The sequence below is a fragment of the Mesitornis unicolor genome, unplaced genomic scaffold (genome assembly GCF_000695765.1).
Source record: "Mesitornis unicolor isolate BGI_N332 unplaced genomic scaffold, ASM69576v1 scaffold25816, whole genome shotgun sequence".
In the NCBI taxonomy this organism is placed as follows: domain Eukaryota; kingdom Metazoa; phylum Chordata; class Aves; order Mesitornithiformes; family Mesitornithidae; genus Mesitornis; species Mesitornis unicolor.
This window is the reverse complement of record NW_010192049.1, coordinates 52,361-72,755: the sequence shown is the minus strand read 5'-3', so window position 1 is coordinate 72,755 and position 20,395 is coordinate 52,361. Positions and strand designations below refer to the sequence as shown.

The 20,395-nt window shown below is 42.2% G+C and overlaps 1 protein-coding gene across 1 annotated transcript in view; it reads right to left on the bottom strand.

Annotated features, from left to right (window-relative positions):
- The window catches only part of ST7 (suppression of tumorigenicity 7), a 64,960-nt gene extending 49,358 nt beyond the window's left edge, over window positions 1–15,602 (bottom strand). Inside the window, exons 1-4 of the mRNA XM_010186952.1 lie at window positions 15,519–15,602; window positions 6,070–6,229; window positions 1,571–1,625; window positions 898–1,013 (exon numbers count right to left, since the gene is read on the bottom strand). Of these exons, the coding sequence (XP_010185254.1) occupies window positions 898–1,013; window positions 1,571–1,625; window positions 6,070–6,229; window positions 15,519–15,596 (409 nt within the window). The 5' untranslated portion in view covers window positions 15,597–15,602. The remainder of the gene's footprint in view (window positions 1–897; window positions 1,014–1,570; window positions 1,626–6,069; window positions 6,230–15,518) is intronic.
- Window positions 15,603–20,395: the final 4,793 nt, after the last annotated feature.

The following is a 20,395-nucleotide window of genomic DNA, read 5'->3' as shown; positions in this document are numbered from 1 at the left end:
CTGCACTGTGACATACAGAGGTGACAAGCAGCTTTTTCCTCATGGGGAAGTGATTCCACAGGGCACAAAAGAATGCAAGGACAGTTGGGATTCTTATTCTAGTTCCTTACTGTGCTGTTGCTTTAGGTGAATGTTAAATGGAAACAACATCCAGGCTAACCAGACCACCTCACAACTAGCCCACTGAGTTCAGAAAACAGGATTCATGTTTATTATGTGTGAAAAAAGCACAGTTTGCTCTCCTTTTGTAGTTATGCCCTCAGAAGGAGTGCCCAACTGCCAGTATCTCTCCTTTTCTAAGAGACAAAGAAGATTTGTCTTTTCAGAGGCAAATTCTGATGATCAAAATAACTGTTGTACATTTTTAGCAGAATCAAAGCCTGTATGTGGACTTAGCAGTAAAGGCTTAATTCAACTAAAGCGGTTATATCAAATTCAGTCGTAAATGGGTTGTTCCCATTTTTTACATAGCTTCTAACTACATCAGGGAATGAAACACAGGACTCTCTCTTCTGTCAGCACAGACTAAATGGGACCTGGATAATGTAACTTAATGTAATACATGGCAGCTGGATGCAAATTAAGCTATACATGTTTGAAGCCACTACAAGAAACAGGAGGAAAAGCCATGTTTTTGCACTTGCAAATGGTACCTTGAAAGACTTCAGCAAGAAAGCAGAATGAAATAGTGACACAAATTAGATCGTTTGTACCTATACAGATACTTGTTCAGATCTAGAATACTACCAATCCAACAGCAACAGCTTTGCAGGCATTATCAAACTTTTGCCTTTCCTTATCTACCCAAGAGAACTGATGTCCGACTGCATTTTTCTTGATCAGACTAAACCAATCATTAACCTATTAGTAAAAATGGTTGTTCACAAGGTCTCTTACTAGCATCTGCAGGCCGTAAATGATCTGTGTCACACGTAAAGAATGTCTGATGGTCCTGCGCTGAAAGATTCATGTCGTAGTAAGTCAAAGGTTCTCTCCCTGTTACCCACGTATACCTGCAAACGTGCCAACAAAGAGACATTTTGGTTAATGAGGTCACATTCGGCAACATTAATCTAAAAAAGAATCCTAGACATTAGAGATGGGCATAGCCTGCTAGATTCACCCAGCCTTGCTCCTAACCAACACTCATTGCATTTCACTGTACCGTGATGGAGCAACAGTAGTTAAACCTGAGCGAATGAGGATGTTGGAAAGTACACGCTGGAAGTTGGCAGCACACATATTCAAACATTAAGACTACATGAAACCTAGGTATCATTCATGAGGTTGTTTGCTATAACTCATTTGAACAGAATTAATGTATTAACAGTACCAGGGACACTGCAATTAGGTTTTCAATTTTTTTTTATAAGTTCAAAAAAATTGCAGAAATAACAAGTGCATATGCTTGAATTTAAATTCCTTTTCATTCAGAAACATTTTACAAAAGACAGAAGAAACTGGTACAAGCCACAGTTGGTTTTGGTTTTCCATCTCTGAGTTAGATTAATGGAAAAGAGCAATTAAGGTCCTTAACCGAGTACTGTGCCTGTAACACTGTACTACTTACCGATTATATTCAGCTCCTCTGAACAGATTTAAAGGATTTCGCCACACTTTGCATTCTGTCATAAACAGAAACACACAAAAATGAATCTCTCCCAAATTACAATGGTACTTCAGGTTTATCAGAAACATCAGTTACCTTCTAATGAGCCTTATCAAATAACTTCTATTTTTTATATATGCAAATAGGAAAAAAAAAACAACCAAGAGCATAGAGATGTAGATCACCAGACTGTTCTTCCCTTTTAAAATAATAATTTCATTATAAATTAGTGTCAGCAAATGTTATCATTTCAGACAAATAACCACCAACAAAGCTCCAAATGCCAGATGAAAAGATAATACCGATTAGTGCCAGGACTCACATCTACCATAATGCACAACTGAAGAGGAATCACACTGGGTTACTGCACTGAAGAACAGCAATTAACTCAGTCCCTATGGACTTGTTATTTCTACAGAAAAACTTCACTGTCTAGTTAATGCTGTAAATCACTAAGAATCTCGGCTACAGTTGCCAAATTTAATTCCTCTTTAGCTCATGAAGCAAAAAATCCATGGCAACATCTGCTGACCTTACTTAAGCATCCCAGGGTTGACAAAGGATGCTGAATTGATCGGCAGAGAAAAGTTCACTGCATTGCAAAGGTTTGGGAACATTAAAAGCACTTCATACATTTCTCTTGGGGGAAAAAATGCAAATTCTTCACAGTACAGGTAGGAAGAAATCAGAAAATCCACAACAATGTAGTTTAGAACAGAAGTAAAAAAAAAAAAAAAATCACAAAAATCAATCTCTATAGCTTTTGAAAAAGTGAGGTCTTAATTCTGGCCAGATTTGCTCTCTTCATTTCAACAAAGACAATTCACTTCAGCGAACGTAAGACTATAACCAAATGAGTATTTGCAACAAAGACTCCCGCAGAGGCAGCATCCTGTTCCACCAGACATCTACCCCGGACGACCCCTCACGTGGTGCTCTGCAAAAACTCAGCAGCTTTCCACCACCAAAACTCAGCACATTTTTCCCTATGCATTTCTGTGACATCCTTTCTAAAGAGATCACAGCAACAGTTTCACAGTGGGATACTGAGTAATCAGGGTATCTACCCTACCTTACACAACACTGGTAAGTATAGGTATGTTCCCCTTCTGTCTGTTCCATTCAAGAAAGAGAAATACAGAGCAGCAAGTCAAGCCCTTCTCTTTTCTCATGGATGTAGCTCCTACTTCTGAGTATGAGGCTAAAGTGGCATGGAGAGAACACATTTTACACAAAATTATTTGCAATAATGTAATGATATCCACGGTTACCCAAAAACTAGTCGAGTGGCACAGCACGTGGGCCCTCAGCTCGGTGCCTACATCACCTAACACGTGCATGAGACAGAGACAGGGCAGATGTGCTGGAAGAGAGCCTGGATTGCGCATCTGCATCGTTCAACCAGCCACTTCAGCAGGTAGCTAACTTGAGAAAGCTCCACTACTTTGCTCAGCAGAAGCACTTGAACGACATTCAGCCATTCTGTTGTGCAGCCAGAGGTTACAGCTGTTTGACAAGCTTCAGTTCTTAAATAATATGGCTTTCAAACCATAGTAAATATTAAGAAAACATCAGCCGTCTCAGTTACAGAGGTACACTTCAATGGCTTGGCTTACTCTATGTGCAACCAACAAGATTCGGTAACAGCTATTTGATCACAGTGACACCATTCTTTTTGCTCAGCCTATTTAAATTTAAGTGGTTAGACTTTATCCAAAGTATGCAGTACTTCAGCACTGTAGCAGGGAAAGGGGGAACAAAAAGGGGAGGTGAAGAAGGGATTTTATTACCACCTCCTGTGCTGGGGGTAGTTTGGCATCTGCCTGGCTAGTTAAACATGATGTGCTCTTTGTTGCCTTTATCCTGGTATCTGCTGATACCGTGATCCCAGTACAACCACCATTCTTCTGACCTTTCTGAAGACAAAGTTAGCTACTGCAATATTCTACCATAGCCAAACATCTACAGAGGAAAATATGGTGAGCCAAGTGAAAAAGCCATCTTCACCTTGTTGGGCAGTAAAAGAAACATCCCAGTGTAGATGCATGGTAAACCGAAAAGGCTGCTTTTTCTGTTACATTACAAATTAATAACATAACTATGTCCTTGTTTTATATAAGCAATTAGGATTTACTGAAGATTAATCTTTCAGCTCCTTGTTCAGTGACCAAGTTTTGAGCACTGATATCTTTCTGCAGGCAAGAATAACAGGCTACCCATGCAGCCACACTACGCAGGGACACTGTGAGAGTCCCAGCTCACAGACTCGAGTGCCAATACACTGAAAGCACACACAGGCCTTGACTATTCTTTATATCAGAGGAGTCGAGACGCTTGGATGAACTGTGTTAGTCAAAATCCTGTGCCTTCTGCTTCAAAACAGTGGGAGTTATTTCAGAGCTGCCGAAGCGTGACTGAGCGTGCTGATGAGTGCACACAGGTGTTTCCAAGCCACCCCGTGCTTTCTGCCGGTTCACTCAAATCTAATATCCTGGACCATGCAGTGCTGCTATTCACAGCCTCTCCTCAGATGGGAATGACAGCAGCTGAATTTGCTGAGCTATAAGGAGGCTTCCGTAAGTAGAAACACCCAGTAGAGGGCACGGTTTTTTGAGGCTAGCTATTTTATTTAATTTGTTAGTTCAAAGCTAATTTTTGCTTGCTTATTTTCAGGAATACTGAAGACCAGAAGTATAATTTGCCAGGTACAGACATAGACACATTGGCTGCTAAACAGTTATGTTTTCTCCATAACTGCACTTCTCCTTACTTGTTAATTCTGATGCATTTTAAAAGCCTGCAGAGGAAATAAATTTAATCAAATCATAATTTATTCTAGGGGCACACCCCTAAGGAAAGCTAGATTAATTTCCAATATTAAGATTATGGCCTGTATGCCAAGCTAGAGCTGAAATAGGTAAGCTTTGTTCTGCATAGGAGGAACATAAGCCAAGATGCTCCTGCCCTGACTTTCTTTAACAGTGAGTATCTCCAACTCAAGTCAGAAGCAATAGTATTTCAGCATCTTCATCACTCACGGGCTAAGTTTTCAATTCATCCCCTTCTCCCATAGCTGAGTCACCCAAGCAGGGAGACAAGTTCCCCTGGGACTCCTCTTTGGTCCATAAAGATCAGTGGCTGGGGCGGCTGATTCAATTTAGGCAGGTTGGCCTATCTCTCAAAATCCCAAACCCTGTGGTGTGAACAAAATGACCTGTGGGGACAGTCCTCCTCCAGACTTAAGCTGCGTCAGTTCAAAACTGACATCCTCCCCTCCATCACCTGAGAGCTGATCTCTTCTAACATCTTTTTCAAGAGAGCAAGTAAATTTGTGTTCACTATAGTAATATACAAAAGCATAAAAAAATTACAACTCATACATTTATACTACTCAAGTAAGGCTCACAAAATACCTCATCGATCATATGTTCATCCAGAATAATCACATGCACTAGAAAGGAAGCCCCAGAGTGTCAAGGTCAACTTTAAAGGCCTGAATGGCTTAGTCAGACACCTTCAGCCTGGTTTGCAGCACCTAACTTCTTGCACTCAAACTCATAGGGGCTGTGAATGCCTGGAAGCTCATCAAAATCAAGCCCCAAATGCCTGAAATCAGGCCTTTTTTTAAAAACCTGACTGTGTTATGACTTGCCCAAAGTCACAAATCAAATTAGTAGCAGAGTCAGGAACAGAACAAGCCCTTAAGCTATTAAAAGCCACTGTGCTTCCATTTACTAAAGTGAAATCCAAATGTTGTTTCCATACTACTTACGCTATCTAAAAAATCAGGCAGTGTAAAAGTAGATGGGCATTCCCAACATTTTTTTAAAATTGGTTTATTCAAAAGAATTTAAATAAAAATACTGCCTGCCTTTAGAAATGATATTGCAAAAAGAGCATATGCAATTTAGCAGGGTTTTCAGAACAAGGGGGTAATGGATGCAATGGCAACACAGCCAGAGCAAGAAACACCGCATGAATCTGGAAAGAGAATTAATTAAAGATTAATTGCCAGAGCAATTAATGAAACAGCTCTGCCTTTTGTTTGACAACAAAACAAGTTTAAAGGAAGCCTTGTCTGCTCTCATGGCTCAGCACGAGATGACATTTGTGCCATCGGCCTACGGCAGGCTGCCCAAGGCATGTCCAGGACAGGGCCTCGGTGACAGTTGAGCGTGGCACCCTTGGATGAGGGAAACATTTGGTGTTTTGGGGCAGGAGCGCTGGTTGCCCATAGCAGCTGTGCTGAAGCTCAGTCACCACTCAGCAGCATCGTCCTGCACCCAGTTTTGCAGCTCAGCAACCATCTGTTACGGACACTTTCTCCCGCGCTGAGTGACCCAGGGCATGGGGACCCTAAGAAGTGAAATTTCGTCTACACACCGCCTCGAAAGCCGAGAGAGAGGCGGCATCTCCCGCCGGCGGAGCTGAGGGGTGAGCGCCTCCCCGTCTTCCCTCACCTGAGACGCTCTGGCGGCTGGAGTCCGCGTCCCCGTTGGCGGCACTGGCGGTGCTGGGCGCGCTGTTGTCCACCCCGCCCAGCAGAGGGCGCAAGTGGCTCACCGAGACCTGCTCGATGAAGGAGGTCCCGTACTTGCGGAAGTACCACCACTCGAAGATCTGCAACACACAGGCACAGCGTGGCCGTTAACGGCTCCCCCGGCCCCTCAGCCCGCTCTCCCCGCGCTGCGCCGGAACCCTAAAAGGGAAGAGGCGCAGGCAGGCAGACGCCGGCCGCCCCACGCACCCGCACCTCCCTGCCCTCGCACCCTGAAGGGGGCACCTGCCGGCGCCTTCCCAGCCCGAGGAGCGCCGAGGCCCGCCGGCCGCAGCACATTCCCTGGGGCATACTGCGAGCGGCCAGCCGGGCCTCCCGATGGCATATTGAGAGCTTAAATTTTATCCACGTTCGTGCCGAATCCGGCAAATCGCTTTAAAAGCCTGAAGGGGGCACCTGCCGGCGCCTTCCCAGCCCGAGGAGCGCCGAGGCCCGCCGGCCGCAGCACATTCCCTGGGGCATACTGCGAGCGGCCAGCCGGGCCTCCCGATGGCATATTGAGAGCTTAAATTTTATCCACGTTCGTGCCGAATCCGGCAAATCGCTTTAAAAGCCTGGTTTACAGGAAGGGAAAAAAAAAAATCAATCTTACTAGCAAAAAAAAAAGTGTGGTTTTCTTTTCTTTTCCTGTTTTTTATTTTAAACCTAAAGAACTTTACGACAAATTATTTCTTATAAAGGCATTTAAAGTCGTTAGGAGCATTCCTTCAAACTGACTTCTGGGAAAAAAAATACAGGAGGCAGCAAAATCCTGACCTCAGCCACGTAAATGGGACGCTGCGGTCAGACTCTATCCTCACCGTTCCCCAGCTCCCTCTGCAGTCAAAGGAAAGTGAGGAAAAGCAGGTTTGCCAGTTTTCCCAGTAATGCTTCCAAAGGAATTCACTCAGTTTAATTTGAAAAATGCTAAAAATACCAAACTCCAGGAAGCTGAATCCTATTCCTTTTAGGATTTTTTTCCCCAACTGAACTGTGTTCTGTTTTGTTTAGCTGACATTTGCTGATTCTGAAATATTTTTATTTTCAGGCTCTTGGTTCAGCTAGCAAATCAGAAAAAAATATTATTTAAAGAGCTCTAATTGGAAAATAATTTCATAGCCTAAAAGCCTTATAATTGAAATGATACACATATATTCATGGTATTTTCACTGAGAAATTATATTTGTGGGTAAGAATATACATATTTCAGGAAACCACATAAACCCAGAAATGAAGAATATTTCATAAACAGGCAAAAGGTTTTGGCTGTAAAAATTGTAAAGGCACACACACTTATAGTGAGTATGTAAAATGAGTGTATTTTGCAGTTGCACTTGAATTGTCACCCAAACATCTGTATACCAACTGAAACTGTCTCCATGGGATCGTCTGTAGACGAGACATACTTTCTCCCATCCTCCCTTTAAACTATTCCTTTAAACTTAATAGGGGAAAACCAGAAGATAAACCTACTGGCACGGTAAGAAACTACCGCTTTCCAAATGCATTCAGCACTAGGGCTTCCCCTAAGTTCAGCTGTGTTGTTAAAGCATCCAGAGCATTCACATGGAGGAAGCTGACCCTAGCTGCACTGCAATGGGGTGGGAATGTAGCTGGTGGCCACTTGAGACAAGTTCACAGAAGTGTCTGGCAGCCCTGGAGATCACTCAGTCCCCAAAAACAATCTAATGGCTCTTCTAGGAAACATCAGCAAGGAAGAATGGAGCAGTTTGATGAGGAGAAGACAGAAGGGCTATGTGAACACATAAAGGTCACAAGCACTTGGGAAGATAAACAGCTGGTCACAGGGAAACCAGAACATAAACACATCCAGACCTTCCATCATCCCAGGCAAACTCACATCCCAGGCAAACTGGGACTCTAACTGGGAATGAACTCTACATCCCAGGCAAACCACCAAAAGCACTCACAGCCTGGACAGTTCCCCCTAACATGGGCTCCACAGCGCATTTGTCACTGGACTCACTCCATTGGCACGTGCTTGCAGCAGCACCCTGGTGGGAATCCTGACAACCATGGACAGAGTGGTGAGGAGTATCACTGAACACTTGCTCTGCAGTGATGCACTGACCCTGACATGCACCACTGCCTCCAAACACTGCAGACGGTGGACAGGGAGCTGGCACAGGTGAGCCAGCTTTGGAAACACTTTCTAAAGGGTTTAGAATTTAAATCTTATGATTTATGAGAGCATCATAACCTAAGCAGAGTGTGTGGCTGACCATGAGAGAAAGGCTGTGCCATAAGATACAGTCACAGAGCTGCTCTGAGCATCTGCTTCTGTTTTATCTTTGGAAACTTTGAAACTTGAACAAATCAAGGCACACAAGCCACAGCTGTACCTGTCCAAGGTCTCTGAGGGAATGGCTGTTAGGAATCAAAGACTGTAAGTCTTGTACTGAGGCAAGGGACATTCAGTAATTACCAAGTATCATGGTAACATAAATCAGGGACTGAAGCACAGCTGCCAGACTGGCTGCTCAAAACTCTTGGCGGTTATAGACTGTACCTAACAAGCTTCATAACCTCTTTAAGGGAAGAAAAAATCAGATTTTTCAAAATGTGCTGATATATTGCTCATTAATTCAATCATAATCAGCATTTGGATAAAAATTCAGCAAAACCCAGAGAGTGAGCAGTACAAGAGCATGCTTGAGCCCACTTGCCCTGCACAAATGTATACCAGCTGGAAAACTGTCACACTGAATTTCAATGAAAATGAGGGTACAAGCAGAAAAAATGTATTTATAAGTGTGGTCACTATTGCAGTTCAGCTGTGTGACAGGAACTTGCTGTAAGTCTGTCTCCCTAGACTTATAAATACATTAAATACTGTTAAAAATGGCATTAAAGCTCATAAATTGTTTAAGTCAGCTTTGAAAAATATTTGCAATGTTGAGTGAATCCAGTGCCAGGTAACATCAGCCAGATCTCGATGCATACCATCTCTTAGAAATTAAAGCCATAAATCATTATCATAGTAAGCCTTTGCTTGGAGTGATTTGTTCAGGGTGTATGAGAAGGTAATCTGTAACCTGGGACTGAAGTCAAAACAATGAATTCTCTTCATGGTAATTTTGCACCTTTCTCACACAGTGTCAGCTGTTTTGAAACCTGATTTCTATAAATCAAATTTTATTTCTAACTGAACCATCCCCTTTGAAAGCAATGTGAAGTCAAGGAGCTTTTGACAGCTCAGCAGATGAGAGATAATCTGGCAGAACAAAAGCTGACTATAAGGATTAATTACCCATTGAAAGAGATCTGGATCAGACAGGAAATTAAGGCAAAAGATCATTTCTGCACGCCTTCTGAAAGAAAAGGCCACCTCATTTCTGTTACATGCATACTGTGGAAGGGGAGCCCATCTTCACAAACCTTGTTCCCTTCACAGCAGTGGCAGACCCCTCTTTTTAATTGATGCCTGTGCTTTCAAATCGGAACAGGGTCAAACATCTCCAGACCCTCAAGGGACCTTTGAAACCATTATGTTCACAAAGGCCAAGTTAAAATCCTGTTCTGAACATTTCCAGCTTTGTGTTTAGAAATCCAAATCTAGAATTTTCGGTTTTTGAGCTTGTACGGGTAATGCTTAATGTAAGAGTATTTGATTTTGGAAAACCCTTAATGATGATTTCTAGAAATCCATGGCTATGAAAAAACAACTTGAAGGTGACAAATATATTTGGATTAAGTAAGAGCTGGTTAATCACTCATAAGTCTTCTTAAATGCATTTCAGATACTTGCTCTGGACTATTTTTGCTTCTCTGTGTTGGTACTTCTCCTTCCCCTATGCAATGAAAACATTAAAGTCATCCTCTTTCTTATCTCTGTTCTCACATACAGACAGTCCCAGATCATTTTATTTCTCTGTGTAGCAACAAATCTATTCTGCATCACCTGGATATCTGATCTTTCCACCTGTTTTTTCAGATACTCCATCATAAATGCATCAATTCACAAGGGATGGTTTTCATGGCTGTTCTCACTGGACCAAGTAGTGATGCCTATCAGTGATCTGAATTGTGTTTTCTTGTTTATCACATCCAAGACAGGCATCCTCTCTGTAGTCCTCTGTGTGTGTGTGTGTGTGTGTATTAAGTCTTCAACAGAAGCACTACAGGATTTTGTTTGCCGGCAACTTCCACAGCGCCGAGTTCTCACTCAGCCTTGCAATGAGGCTTCCAGGTCTCAGAGGAGTGAGGTTTGAAGTACTCTTCTAATATGAGGGGGGCTAACAACCAATCTAATGGATTTAAATTAAACTTACTCTCTTGAGGAACAGGATAACAAAAGCAGAACTTGATTCAATAGCTGAGCCTATTTGATAAATAAAACACAGCACAGGTTTTGCTGGTTCAGCTGTCCGTGCTGTTGGTAGCACACTGCCTGGCCTGTGCCAGATAATGACTGGACCTGTTCTGGGGATATCACAGCCCAGAGTCTGTTTCCAGTATGGAAAAGATCATCCTGTTTGGGGAGGATGTGACTATACAATGTCACTTGCCTCTGGACAAAGCAAGCTCCTGGTCTGTTTTATTTGGCTGTTAGGGGTAGCCAGGGACTCAAACAGATCCTCCAGTCCTGCCCAGCTTGGTTCTAGGAAATGATAGAGCTCTGACGATGCTCTCAGTGTATCAGTCTTGAAGGCTATGCAGCCCCATTCCTTCTGGTTAAAATACCCTCATTTAGCGTCCTCTTAGACTCCTCCTGGTTACTGAGCCCCAACTTGTCTTATCTCAAGGAGTCAGCATGAGAAGATACATGCGGTGCTAACAACTAGCTTATTCAAAGTAAAGAGCTGTTTACTTACATTTCATCTACCTCTGGAAATACAGAAATGGGAAAGAAAATACTATACTGCCAGGACTAAGTACAGTACTTATCTCTACACTGGGTAGCCCACAGATACTTATGATGCCTTCCTCTTGCCTGTGGACTGGGTTATAGTTGGCCTTCCTACAGACCCTTCCTCTCTCATCTGCTCCTTGGCAAGTGTTTCCAGTTTCTTAGGAGCTCCCTACAAGGATTCTGCCCTCCCTGACCTGTCAGCCTCTGCTGAGCAGAGCAGAAACCTGGAACAATTACCATGTGTCACTTTTCAGCTGTCAAAGACATTCAGCTGCACAACTGTCAGACCTTCCTGGAGCCTGTGGCAACACCCACAACTCAGTTGCCTTCTGCCCCTCTGCAGCAAGATACACAAAGGTAAGGAAACAAGCAGAAGAACTACTAATATCCACAGAAAATAAGACAGGTTCCTTCTGTGATATTCAGGTCCTCTCTCAGACTTCCTATACTAGCACCACTGGCTACAGAAGGCTGGGACTCTCACATACTATATACATTCTCAGGTAGTAGCAGGCAACCCAGAGGCTCAATGCTAGCCAGTGCGTAGACTCAGCACTCATGTTCTGCCTCTGTAAACTGGCTTTCAAATTTTTATCACTGAAAGACCTGGTATTTGTTCATTGCAGAATATTTCTCACTGTGTAGCAGAAAACTCTTATTATTGTCCCAAGCTCTGAAGTACAGTAGCAAGGCAATCTTGGTGGAGATTCAAGACGGGGGTTCACTTCTGCCTGTGCTTTGGTAGAACTGAGACTCCATCAGTTTGCAGCGCCAATGCCACCTGCATCTGCTAACCAGCTTTCACTCTAGTCATAACTGTATGTTGAATACGTGGCCTTACTTTGAAATCTCAGTGGCATTTACATAGTTCCAGTTCACAGCATTTACCGGATGTCAATTATGTTTCATGACAGTTTTATTACCCTACCTGTGGAAAACCTTGGCCTTTCAGACACCAAATACAATGTAGCTCATTGTATTCCGTGGGACAGAACCCTGTTATTCACTGGATTGAAAATAACTGTGGTGGAACCAAGTTTCCAACACGGTATTTCTAATGCAGCTTGAGATTTAATTTGATTCCTATTTTTGATGCCTAAAATAGTGCAGGGAAGAATTAAATATGTGCTAAATTGTTCATTTTAAACTATGTGCTGTAGTCAAGTAATTATTAAGAAGAATGCTTGAGATAGAAAAGTCCTTTCTGTACAGTCCTGAGCTATCCAGAAAAGAGAAAAGGTCTGAAATCCTTGCTTCAATTAAGCCACATTGCCTAGAGCAATGCCAGAATTTTACCTAAAGAATGAAAACAAAGTCAGAGACAAAATAAGATGGGAGAGTAGTTTTTCGCAAAGGAGTCACGTAGCATGCAATTGCCCAAAGCTGAATTCTGTAGAGTCATTGTTTCATGACCCAAACATGAAATGGGAAAAGCATTCACTTTCCCATCAGTTACCACACTTCTGAAATTACGGAATTTTCCATCATTTCATAACCTGCAGTGCTGTGATTTCTCCTTCTGATTAGGAGCTGCAGCCAACTGATATTGGAAAGAAATCTGCCGGACCATATGGCGGAAAATACCAAGAAATATCAGTACATTCAGTCCGAAAAATACCCCAGTGATGTAGATTTGACAAGAGAATGTTGATTTTATAAGAGTTTAGCTTGACACCATTAGCAGGACTATGACTCCTTTTGAACTGCAGCTGCTATGCAGTGTGACAGGTAAGTGGGTGGTAATGCAGGCAGTTCAGCATGTTATAGGGCTGTTAGTAAACAGCAAGATTATTAAGAAATAACTAACCTGGAGCACAATTGGGCTAGTGACTGGCTAGCACTACCTCACTAGAACTTACTCAGCTGTGTTTCCTGATGCACGCATCATCTGTTCAACTTGAAGTTTCTTCTTTCCATGACCATCTCTGCTGAGTTCCTTGTCCATCATCCAATTTACAGACCATGTATTCTCCTCAGCACAGACACTGTTCCCTACAATCTTGGGTTCCTGGCTGTTACCTGCCTGGCCTGTGTATCTTTTGCACATTTAGGTTGGCATATGAACAGCAGACAACAACTGACAGCAGTAGCGAAGGTCCACAAAAAAGTCTTCTTTCAGTCTGTATCTACACCTCCATCACCTCACTGTTCCTTCAACTTGTTCATAATGGACTCTGTCATGCAGCAGTTAGTGAATTTCTTTGGTTAAGGCTCACTCGGTCTCATCTCTTCTTGGAAGGCTTCTATCAATGCCCTTCTCTCCCTTCTTCGTATCACAGTCTTGAATAACCTTGCCGCTTCTTTCTTGTACTTTCCATCAAAGTACAGCACTTAGAAATTTCTTGCTCGCAAGTCTCCTACTGAGCTCATCGCTCAGAAATTGCCTTCATGACTGCAGTACAAAATGTACCTATATTTGTAATCATGCTATACACAGAATTTAGTTACAGATAATTTAGTCTCTTTGAAATTTTCGTTCCTGTTTGATTCTGTAAGGTATTTCAACAGGGCACAAACTTTTTCTTGCCACCTCATCCCGCTGTCTTCACTCTCCAACAACAATTATGGAATTGTGCCTGTGGAACCCACAGATTTCTCTCATTCCTTTTCATCTTGGCAGTGGGGCCTGGCCTTTTGAATGTTTCTCCTTTTTAAATGAGAGTCCCAAATGTAACATTCAGTATTTTCCTACTATGCATTTGAGTGAGTTGTGCTGAACTGAATCCAAGTCTTACAGGTCTGGCTCCTGTTCATATCCTGAAACATCTGCTGATGCCACTGGAGCCCTGTCCTGTGCTTTGGGGCTCAATCCGTAAAAGGATGATGAATACCCAAGGTGAAGACTTTAAGTAATTGCCTTCTGCTACAAGGAAACCACAGAGCAAGGCACAGCAGCAGTGCACCTGATGCTTTCTATCTGAAATTATCTAAGTGATGAGAGTCTCACAGACATTCAAGAGTCCAGGATGCCATTTCTTTGTCTGCATCTGCTACAGGCAACGTGGAAGTGAGAGGCGTGGATTTCCCACACCAAGCTGATACAGTTTAGTTAGGATCCTAGTTGCTTTCAGGCTTCTCTGAGGTCAATAGATCCAAGGTGACGTGAACCAGCCCCTAGCCGGGTCTCTCTCTTTCTACTTACCCCTACAGTAACTACACCTCTAAAATTGGTCTCATCCGTCTCCCAGTTACATGCCTAGTTCAGTGTGGCGAGGGAGGGTCTGCAGGTCGTATCCAGCAGATTTTAAAAGCATACAGCTTGGTTTTAGACAAAGGACCTGAGACTGATTGAACAAACCAGACTAAAGCAACCTTCCCCTGAGGAGGGGAAGTGGAGACGGAGATGCTGATCTCTTCTCCCTGGTATGCAGTGATAGGATGCATGTGAATGGTTCAAACCTGCACCAGGGGACGTTCAGATTGCACACTACGAAGCATTACTTTACCGAGAGGGTGGTCAAACACTGGAACAGGTTTCTAGAGAGGTGGTCAATGCCCCAAGCCTGTCAATGTTTAAGAGGCACTTGGACAACGTCCTTAATAACATGTTTTAGCTTTTGGTCAGCCCTGCAGTGATCAGGCAGTTGGATTGAATGGTCCTTGTAGGTCCCTTCCAACTGAAATATTCTAGTCTAGTCTAGTCTAGTCTAGTCTAGTCTATTCTTACTTCTGTTCTAATCCTACTTCTGTTCTATTCTTTTGTGTAAGTAGAAAGCCAGCTCTCAGCAGTGAGGACACAGAACAGCCAAGTATAAGCATAATACCCTAAGAACACCATGCAGATTCTTAGATTTTTCACCTCCATTGGTTTCTATGAAAACATTGAATGAAATCCAGAGCAAATGCTCTGCTTTAGACTCCAGCACTGTGGAGGTATTATGATTCACTCCACTGCATCAGTTTGCACAACGAAGCCCTCAGGGATTACATATGGGAGCAGAGGTTTTTAAATGGTTTTAAAATACTCTTCAAAACTTTAAGCAAATAGGCAGGTATGTATTGAGAAAGATTTTAAAAGTAAAGATCTGAAATAATTATCCCTTGGAATCTTGGCACCAGAACTGGATTCACTGCTAATATTCTTCTCACTGTTTCTCTGATAAGTCCTGCTATAACAGTCTCAAAGGACCACACTAAGCTGAAATAGTTGCTCTGTCTCTTCATCTTCTTTTTATGGGCCTTTTAACGTCTGTAGTACTTGTGGATGGAAACACGTAATGTGCAAACACTTGTTATGAATTACTATAGGGCTGTTAGTGGGACACATTGTCCTTCAAGACTTTTTGTCTTCGAAGACACATAGCACTGAAACATTTTCTCTTTTTTTTTTTCCCTCCACAGAAAAAGAAGTGCAAGTAAAGAAATACATATATTAGGTAATGCAGAAATGTAAATTTAAGTAAAAAAAAAAGACACCTATTAATCTAGATAAAGCCTGAAATCCCATTCTAGATAACTAAATAAATTTGTAAAGTGATATTAATATATCTAGTACTTACCAAAATAAGTCCCGAGATTAATGAGGAAGTGCCTGTCAGGGCAACGTAGAACTTGGGGGTTAATGTGTTCAAAAACATACTCACTGAAAAAGAAAAGAGAGGAAACCGTAAGTACAAGAGCAGGACATGTTCTCCATGTGTGTCCCCTCCTCCTTCCAACTGCTTTCCAGCTTCAGATAAATTATTACCTTAACTCTGATAAAAAGACAGTTTAAAGAACATCCAGTTCCATCTGCCCGACATGTGATAGAGCAGAGCATTAGACTGCCACATGCAGAATTTTGTTTCACAACAGAGTCAATTACAAGGCATTGGATAACAGTTGCAAACACATTAGGGTCTTTCCTATTCCAGCCAGTGGTCCATGGACACCAAGTTCAGGATTCCTGATGATATATGGAAGGCATTTTATTCTCTGCCTTTGCTACTACTCCATTACAGTCAGAAATCTTAGGAGCCCATCTCAATGTCCTGCATTTAACATTGTCTCAGTGTCCTGTATGATCTTGGTGAGTCTAACTGGAGAATTTTTTTAAGTCTTTTACTTCTCATCACCTTGGTTCCTCACTTGTAAAGTAGGAGATAAAAATATTTCCTTAACTCATTCCACTGCATTCAAGTTGGTGAACCACTCAGTATGAAAACAGTGAATAAATGCATAAAACAGATTAGGAAAAGCGGTTTTCTGATAATTAGGGGTGAATATCATGATAGCTGTCCAGATTATCTGGAATCTAGGGCAGAAGCAAAGCCAGACAAGCTGCAAGCAATGGCAATTCCATCTGAGTGGGCTTCTGGAAATTCAAAGGGCTTTCTTAGTCATAGCACATTTTGGAAGCTGCTGAGAGAATCACCAGGTAGTTGTGCTCAGCCTTCCACCCCACAGAAAATCCCTATGGCCTTAAGAAAATAAAATCATCTTTTTATAGGTTTTGGATCACTCTACAGAAGCTACTAGAGAGAACTGGAGCTCTTCCACTGAATTCTAGATATTTAAAGAAAACTCTCAAGTTCTCATCACCTCCATCTTCCACAAATGAAAATGTTCCCTATTAAACTACACGGAGGGTTAGAATATCTTCTGTATAAAAACCTACCAGTCTCATCCTTAACCAGTGCAAAAGTATTTCTCATACACATATACATACATACATATATACACATATACACACACATATATATGCTGACAATAGTTAGCAGGTAAATTTAAAAGGCTTGTAGAAGACTACCAAACAGTCATTAAAAAATGTTGCTAAAAGACCTGGATACATAGGTGGTTGTCCCTCAGTTCATTCTGTTCCCTTTAGAAATGACACTTACTGAAATTAAATAATTTGGAGCCAAAAAATGAAGAGAAGACAACAGCAGGATACAAATCATCAAACATATGATTAATTTTCCATGACCAGTAAAACAGAAAACTGTTTTCCAGAATGCATCACTGCAATTCAGTTGCTTTGTTTGGGGTTTGGCTGCACATTTTCTTTTTTCTTTTTCTTTTTTTTTTCCCTTGAAAAAACCATAAACTGTTAAAATGGAAGTATCATTTTCTGCTCCACTGGACTGGCACTAAGCACCAAGCTGATATAATAAAGAACTAGTTTGGTGGTTTTTAATGTCATCGTACATTTTCTTTCACAAATACGTTGGATGCTGTGTTCTCAGCTGGCATAAATCAGCACAACATTCCCAATTTTACTGTGTGCAGCACAGCCACACTGATTCATGCTGGCTCTGGCTCCATAGTTGGGATTTTCTCACATCTTATTTCTTTTATTCCCATTCCCATTCTTTCTTTTTTTTTCATGTCTAATACACACTGACTTTGAAATAGTAGTCCTTGCCTTCTCCACTCCCAGCACCTGCTAAGAAGGAAGAGGAATGTGTGACCAGCAGGTCCAGGGAGGTGATTATCCCCCTGTACTTGGCACTGGTGAGGCCGCACCTCGAGTACTGTGTTCAGTTCTGGGCCCCTCACTATAAGAAAGATGTTGAGATTCTGGAGCGTGTTCAGAGAAGAGCCACAAGGATGGTGACGGGTCTGGAGAACAAGCCTTATGAGGAGCGGCTGAGGGAACTGGGGTTGTTTAGCCTGGAGAAGAGAAGGCTGAGGGGAGACCTCATCACCACCTACAACTACCTAAAGGGAGGTTGTAGAGAGGTGGTGCTGGTCTTTTCTCCCAGGTGATGGAGGACAGAACAAGGGGAAATGGCACCAAGCTGTGCCAAGGGAGGTTCAGGTTAGAGATAAGGAGGAAGTTCTTTACTGAGAGGGTTGTCAGAGGCTGGAACAGGCTGCCCAGGGAGGTGGTGGAGTCACCATCCCTAGATGTATTTAAAGAGCGGGTAGACGAGGTACTTAGGGATATGGTTTAGTGGGTAGACAGGAACGGTTGGACGTGATGATCTCGGAGGTCTTTTCCAACCGAGCGATTCTGTGATTCTGTGACTCTGTGAAAGACTGAAATAGCTTTGGCTTCTACAAACCACCCATGGGTCCTTTAGAAGAAACATTCTTCATTCTGGAATGCAGATGTAAGCCAGAGACATAATCAAACCACAGCACTGGGAAAATTTCAGGCTGCCAGGGAAAGTACTTCCTCTGCTGGGGTCAGGGTATTCCTGAGGGGGAATGCGCTATGAAGGGATATAGAAGACCACGTCCCCCGTGTAGCACAGTGCTGCTGAGGTGCCAATGATAACATGAAAAGCAGGTAGCAGGAGACTTCGCAGAGATGCTTCCCCTTCCATTCCTCCACCATGGCGTCACAGCTCATGGAATGCTGGAATTTTTCCTATTAAACTGGAGACAATTTTCTATTACGCTGGAGGAAATTTGATGTCCAATGTTGTGAAGCCACCTGAACCTCCTGTGTTTTAGAAGATTCCAGGTAAGGATATCCACTGAACAAGGATACAGTCTAGTTGCTTTAAATTCCTATTGCCTGTTTCACTAAGAAATGCTGCAGAGAGAGCAAAGTTCATTAAGCAGTGAGGAGACATCCCTACTGACTGCCATCAATAACATTCGCTTTGGGAAATGCATCCCCATTTGGAAGAGCCCTCTCAACAAATTAGCTCCATGGAGCCCATCAATGAAGCAGAGTGAATGAGGCTCTTAAATGCTGTTAGCTTTTCTCTGTCACCACTTTTTCACAAGCAATGTATACTGATTTATAGACAAACCCTCAGATCTGAAAGGAGAGAGGATTTTATCTATCTGCCATTTGCACCAGTGTTACTGCTTGCTTCTTTGCTCGAATGCACACTGCTGCTACTTTAGGCTCTTTACTCCAGGCTGCCACAATTCTTCATTTTTACAGCTTAGTCATGGGAGCTGGCAAGGTGGACAGGTATGACACTGGGTGCTTTTAGACTGCATGGGCCAGACTCCCAGCTAAGTGGAACAGCTACAGCTGCACTCAGAGCTGCTTATCTGGGTTGTATCTCCCTAATCCTTTTGACGTTTCTTCTTCCCACTCATTAAATGCAAGAATCTTCTGTTCCGTTATGAAAACTGTCAACTTCTGCCAATTATTAACTACCCGCCCAGTCCCTTTGTCTCCATAAATATTATTAACAAAAGGAAACACTTTCTAATAAGAAACATATCTCTGAAACAGTAAAACTAAGCACTGGAGGATCTGTGGTCACGCTATTTTTATTCTGAAGTCAATGAGAATTCAGTCATTATTTCAGGGAAACTACATCAAGGCCTGGTTCTCATAATATTAATCCCAAAAGTAAAAATCAACCCACTTTTGGGTTATCTGATATATATCATTATCCAAAAGGGAAAATTTCTTTACAGACAGCGTTCTGACGCTGGAGAAATCACTCACATCCAGTGTCTCCGATCTGTAGTGGACTCGGTTTCCATCAGTGTGTTGCAGTAAACTAGAGCCATTAGATAATGCTAAATGTCCACCTGCCTAAATCTGCATAACAGTATTTTTCTTCTCTATTTCCATTTGATGAAGTAGCAAGATTGAAGAGCAGAGAGAGATTTCTGAGAAATTAGGGTTGAAGATACCAGCAGAAGATGACTGCAAAATAAAGAAGCCAAGTAGAATCACCAGTGAAAGGTGGTACTGCATGTCATTTCTTCTCAACTCATAACATGCCAATGTGTGCCTCATTATTTCTGTCCACAAAGGGAAGATGGTGCAGTTATTCATCTTGGAGTATCATCTCTTGTCTGTAACCAGGTAGGACTTGAAAAGGGCAACTAATGAGTATCTAGAGAAAGAAACCTGCCTGATGTTCCTACAGTGCCAACTCATTTGAAATTACTGTCAATTTCCAATTATTTCCACAGGCTTTTGATGATGAATGATTTATTTTAGGTGTGTTAGTAGAGATGATGGGATACAGTACAGCCTGTTTTTTTTAAGAAAACCAGCATGACCTATAAATGCTGTCTAAACAAGCCAAGCATGTCTGCTTCTGAGAGGCTCCTGGTGTTACAAAGACCCATCTCCCTCTTTCTTCTCTACTGCTCTCCTTTTAATCATGCTTGAGTCATCCAGAATAAAGGTACTATTTACACTTCCAAAGGTACCTAAGTTACACTGGTAAATCATTACATCTTATTGTATAATATCTAGGGAAGGAATTTTATTTCACTGTTAACTGTGCATGCTCACAGAGGTGAATTTACATCCTATTCAATTCACAGCAGACAAGCTAAGAAAGCACACAAGGCATATCCAATATTCCCTGTTGAGGTTAATCAAAAGAGGCATCTGAAACATTCTTGAAAGGCGATGCCACTTCATTCCTGTTTCATATGTTATTCATTGCCAACACTCGTGATTCATTCTGAACACGGGAATAAACACGAGAGGAAAACCCAGATATTTTTCAAGCAACAAAAT